We start from the raw sequence: 5,842 nt of genomic DNA, 5'->3' as shown, positions 1-5,842 counted from the left end.
ATATATATATATATTAAATCATCATAATATAGATATGCTTGTTCAAATTATTAGCAATTGTTTCCAAACTTTTTGAAATTGATATTTTTTTGAATTCCTGGAAATCAAAAGTAAATTTAAGTTGAAAGCAATGTTTAAAATTTTAACAAATTCCTAATTTTAAAGGGCACGAAAATTCATCCCTCTCGGAATTAAACTTTCTTAGGAGCATTTTTATATGCTCCTTTTCTATTTTCTTCTTGTTAAATTTTGGTACTCTTTTTTTCTGTAGGAACTTTCTTATTTCATCATTAGATGGCAGCTCTACATAAAAGTACAATCTACTAAAGCTCTGTCAGTTGTTTAGAATCGTAAAATTAAATTATCAAATTAATTATTAATATGTTTTAAGCTACGTTAAAACAGACTTCGAAATTAAGTAAAAAGTTTTATTAACTTTAAAAGTAAAAATACAATTTATTGTCCATTTTTATATTTTATTATCTTGTTATGTTCCACATCAGAACTATTATAACTAGTAATCTACTATTAAAAATGGAAATAAATTTTTTTTTTTTAAGTCAATAATTAGATAAACCGCATAAATAAGGTAAACCTAAAAACCGATTTTTTGTTGTCACCGATAGGATAAGACCATTACTTCCTTTTACAGGCTCCTTATATCTCCATCTATGACACTAGGTCACATGGGTATTGGTTGTCTTCTTCTGTGAGTGCAAGTGCCCAATTATTATTACTATTTTTTTTAATTTTTAGATTCATATTGAATTTTGCATAATTTCCTCTTATTAAATTGATTTTAAAATAAAAATATAGATTTATGCCTTGTTCAAAATGTTAATAATGCAGTTTTAATGACAAAAAAATAAATAAATAAAATCTATTTCTATTACTGGCAACAAAATAATTTACAAATAATTATGTCTGCTTCATATTTGTTTTCGTTCCGGGAAGAGAAATATTGTCTTAAAATCTGAATATGCTGAATTGAATTATCATTTGTCAAGCTTCAATTAATTTATAAACAATTAACAGGTTTGTAATTAACCATTAAGACGTGTTCATTATTAGGCTATGATTATAAGTATGATAATCTTTTCTGCAGTTTTTATTTTATTATGTTTATATCTTACAAATGTGCTTATTTTTATTAATATTATTTTTTCATCAGCTTTTTTAAACTAATAAGAATTTTTTTCCTATTAAATTCTAATAAGTGCATAATGTAATGAATATTCCATAATTATAATATTTTGCAATATATTCAAACATTAGTCACGGTGAAGTATATTAATTTAACTCTTCAATTATGAATTTATAATTAACAGTCAGTAATGTGGCATTTTATTTTTAAGCTGATATTTACCATATGTTCTGATATTACGGAATCAATTCTGGTTGAATTAAACATTTTCCTTAAACTTTTTTATTTCAAGAAAGTATTATATAACTGCACAGATTTTTACAAAGCTTAATTTATATTAGCTTAATATATGAATAAAGTGTTTTATTGCATCATGTTAGAAATGCACATTTCTTACTTGATATCTATAAATTTTATGTGATTCTTCATTAAATTAATGTCTCTTTTTATATGAATCAATATGCAGATCAATTGTCTGTTAATCGTTTAATTTTGCAAACACTTTAAAAGTGTTTTTTTTTTTTTTTTAAACCAAAAATCTGTGGTTAGCTAGTTAAAACTTTTTCATCTGTATTAATGCATTTACATTTTAAAAATCTTATGATTTTGGATGATAATTTTAAACAAAATGGTATTTTAACTTTTAATACTAAATGTTTCACCACCAAAAATATTTGTTTTCATTATCAAGAAAGCAGTATTTTATCTTAGATATGGGCATAAATGCCAACATATGTTTTTCACACACGCTTTCTATTACCACCTGGTGCCCAGTTACCTATGTTATGTCATAAAATGTGTTATAGTAACACATTTTTTTAGTAAGGAATGCTAAATTTTCCAAAATTTTATAAATTTTTTTTTTTAAAAATAATGTGTAGAGGTCTACTAGAAACTTATGTTTTGAACTGCCTTTTGTTCAAAAATTTTTTCATTTTAAGTTTTCTAAAAGTGGTTTTTTCCAATTTATTTTAAATTCCTAACATAACTTTGTTAAATAAATTAATATTAGTTATGTTAGATAAATGATTACTTTAAATAGACCCTGTTATTCTGGGACGGTGAAGGAAGATTGTGGTGGTAAACCTTTGGCAGTTAACTATAGCAATTTATGTCAAATAAACCAAGAGATAATGTTAGAAACTCAAGTTTTGTACTGCCTTTTGTTCAAAATTCTTTTCATTTTAGGTTTTCTAAAAGTAAGATTTTTTCCAATTTATTCTAAATTTGTAACATAGCTTAATGTTAAATAAATATATAAATGTTGTAAAATATTAGTAAATTATTATTTTAAATTGACCCTCTTATCTGGGACGGAAAAGGTTATTTCAGGCTGTGAATATTTGACTGATTACTATGGCATTTTATTTTTAAACAAACCAAGAGATCATATTACACATGAAACTTATATGTTTTATCCAATTATAAAGAAACAGGCTACTTTTAAATACCAAGGGTCTGCCCAGACATTTCGTGAAGAGTCCGTTTTTGTAAAATTGTGAAAAAATTACTTGTAATTTGTGAATATAAAATAAATGTTAAGTCACATTCTTTCAACCAGGGTCTGCTTTTGTGAATTTATGCAAATAGGGTCCATTATTGCAAGAAAACTTTTTCAAGGAGTTTTTAAATTGTAAAGACATACAAGATTATGCTCAACACTGCAAAATTATAAATAAAAAAGTAAATTTTAAACAATAAACAGCAATTGCAGCTACTAAATTAGCGATGCAGCATATAAACATTTGGTACTGCTAAAAGCAGAATATTCATTTCGGACGAATAAAGGAAGAAGCTTCGACGGAAAACAAAATTTAATTCGTTTACATCTGTCTTTCTTCCCTCCCCCATTCCTGGAAGAGTTTATTTGATTAACAAAACAATAATGAAGATGAACAAATTTGTGAAGGGTCCGATTAAAAGATAAATTATTTTGTGAAGGGCCCGTTTTTAAGTTAAAATATTTTGTGAAGGGTCCGTTTTTATGAAAAGATATTTCGTGAAGGGTGTGTTAACAGATTAAAATTTCTTCTAAACAGACCCCTGAATACGTAAGATATACAGAAATAAATTTTACAACAAAAAAAAATATTTTCAATAATAAAACACTCCTAAATAGAGACTTTACTGTAAACTACTATCTGCACCACAATACTCCTAATGATAAATAACTGTAGAACTGTTGATTTTTCATTAATTTTTGCTTTTTACTCTTCAATCATTAATTTTTAATGCTTTCATTAATTGCTTTCATTTTTAATGCTTTCATTAATTTTTAATATTCTTTAATTTAATATCTATAATTTTAAAAGAAAAACATTTCTTAAAATCAACTTCTTCAGTGTTTTGCGTGCCCCTATTTTTCTGTTTAAAATTTTAATTTTTTTTTTCTTTGATTGTTTCAAATGTGTTCATTAATTTTTAATACTCTTTAATTTTTAAAGAAAATCATTGCTTAAAATCAACTTCAGGGTTTTGCGTTGCATTTTATGTTACTGAATAAGACTAACTCAAAAATCAATGTGTCATCAGTCTATGTCAACAGTTTTTTCCTCTATTTTTCTGTTTAAAATTTTAATTTTTTTTTATTTTTGATTGTTTTCAGATTTCCAAACAAAATATATTAAACACGTTGCCTTAAAAATTCCATTTCATTTAAATGAAGTTGATTCTTTTATATTTCAGACTCTCGTGATTCATAATGGTGTATCAGTATGCTTCAAGTTTTCCCCATGTTGTCGTTGCTGATGATGATGTCCCTACTGATAATGATTCATATAAGTGTAGTGTTTTAAAGTCTAATCATTCGATACTAGTTTTATCTGGGAAATTTGAAGGAATTCCTGATAATTTGATGATAAATGTTGCTACCTGGTTGGTGAGTATATGATCAAAATTTATAAACTTGCGATAAACATAACCAGCTTGCTTTAAATTTAAATGTCATTATTTACTTATTGACATAATTTGTTGTTAAATTTATAAAATTTAATGTTCTTGTGGATTTATAAAATGCTGTGTGATTTTTTTTCTCTTTTTGATGTAAGACAAAACAATTATGAAAATAATTTAACCATGTGATTATAAACATAATAATAAACAATATAACTAAAGATGTTTGTGTTAGTATCATAAAATATAAATGTCATTCAAAGTTTTATAAAAATAAATCAATTCTGATGATCAATATAATGTAGATACTGTTACATTTTATATCTTCTGAAAAAAATTTGTAATTGAAGACTGTTTTGATCGCCATTTAATTCATCAAAGTCGAATTTTCTTTTTCTACTAAGACTTTCATGACTTGTGTATTCTTTTCAAATGCTTTCAAAATTCTGTTTTAATTCTCAAAACTTGAGAAATTCCAAATTGATTAGCTATTTCTGTTTGGGATTTTTTTAAAATTTATTGCTTCCAAGACTTCTATTTTTTCCCCAATGAACTCAAATCCTTCCTTTTTACGCTCATCAAGCAACCAAGTCAAAGTTATTCTCTGAAGTTGGCAATGATTAGTCTACGCTGTACGCTAATGAGAAAGCTGGTTTTTGAAATTTTTTGTTAGCTAATATTGATAATAAGCGATGACTGGAAACAGCAGATAATCATTTGAAGGAGGAAATTTAAAATTAGTTTCATAAGTAATTATCTGGTTCCATTAAATTTTATGCATATAAGCAGTTTATTAGATTATCTGACATGCAATCAAGTGATGACGATTGTATGTCTATGTTTTTGGTGCATTTATTGTAAATTTTTTATTATTTGTGTTTCTGCAAAATGTTAAAATTTTCTTGAAAATTTTGTTCCCATTTTCCTCCAACAAACTTGCAACCCTAGTAATGATGTTTCTGTATTTGATACTTTATTAAATACAAGTTTTGATTAAAGTATCTGATTTTTTTCAATCGAATATAGGCAGAAATAGAAAGAAGTCAGATTCTTTAATTAAAATTTATTTAATTGATGAAAGTTTCAAATGAAGAAACATCATTACCTGGGCTGGAAGTTTGTACCAGGAATCTTTTTAATGGATAAAAGAAAACTTGATATATGTACAATATTTTTTTTCATGCCAATGCTAATTTGTTTCATTATTTTTTTTTAGCTACTTTTAATAATTTTCACATTTTTAAGAAAAAGAGCTTGGGATTATGGAAGAATTGCATTGGTTCAAAAAAATGATCAAAGGTACACATTTCTCTTAGTATTTTTGAATTCTTCACCGTTGTGTATATGATGGTTTTTAAAGATTATGTAGTATGAGTAAATGATAGATTTGTGATGAAGATTAAAAAGTTTGAGGAGTTGTACTAAGTAGTCATTTAAGAAATAAGCGTTTTTAACATCACTAATATTTGCTTTTATAGCAAATGATGGTCATAGCTCTTCGAATCATTGCTATATTTTTGCTAATGTTTTTTTATTAAATATCTGTGTGAATATCAATAATTAATTAATAAATATAACTACTCTAATTATTGAATCTATTTATGAATTTTACTTCAATCATTGCTGTTTAATGGCAATACAGTGTAACGTCCCATATCCGGACGTCCCTTTTCCGGAAGGGTCGATTTCCCGGACACTTTTTAACAATCAAAATAAACAAACATTTCTTCATCTTCCCTTCACCTTTAAAAAAAAAAAAAAAAAAAAAAAAAAAAAAAAAAAAAAAAAAAAAAAAAAAAAAAAAAA

General features: G+C 25.4%; 1 protein-coding gene across 3 annotated transcripts in view; it reads left to right on the top strand.

Annotated features, from left to right (window-relative positions):
• The first annotated feature begins 897 nt into the window (after nucleotides 1-897).
• Nucleotides 898-5,842, top strand: part of LOC107452415 (CSC1-like protein 2) — a 42,777-nt gene continuing 37,832 nt past the window's right edge. Inside the window, exons 1-3 of one of the 3 annotated variants that reach the window (XM_016068888.4) lie at nucleotides 898-1,035; nucleotides 3,830-4,022; nucleotides 5,253-5,335. In XM_016068888.4, coding sequence (XP_015924374.2) covers nucleotides 3,846-4,022; nucleotides 5,253-5,335 — 260 coding nt within the window. In that variant the 5' untranslated portion in view covers nucleotides 898-1,035; nucleotides 3,830-3,845. Of the gene's footprint in view, nucleotides 1,085-2,221; nucleotides 2,344-3,829; nucleotides 4,023-5,252; nucleotides 5,336-5,842 lie in introns of those variants that run through there. The other 2 variants (XM_016068889.4, XM_043053447.2) reach the window with 2 other exon arrangements.

The sequence above is a fragment of the Parasteatoda tepidariorum genome, chromosome 9 (genome assembly GCF_043381705.1).
Source record: "Parasteatoda tepidariorum isolate YZ-2023 chromosome 9, CAS_Ptep_4.0, whole genome shotgun sequence".
In the NCBI taxonomy this organism is placed as follows: domain Eukaryota; kingdom Metazoa; phylum Arthropoda; class Arachnida; order Araneae; family Theridiidae; genus Parasteatoda; species Parasteatoda tepidariorum.
Note: the sequence above shows the minus strand (reverse complement) of the source record. Positions and strands in the feature narration are given on the sequence as shown.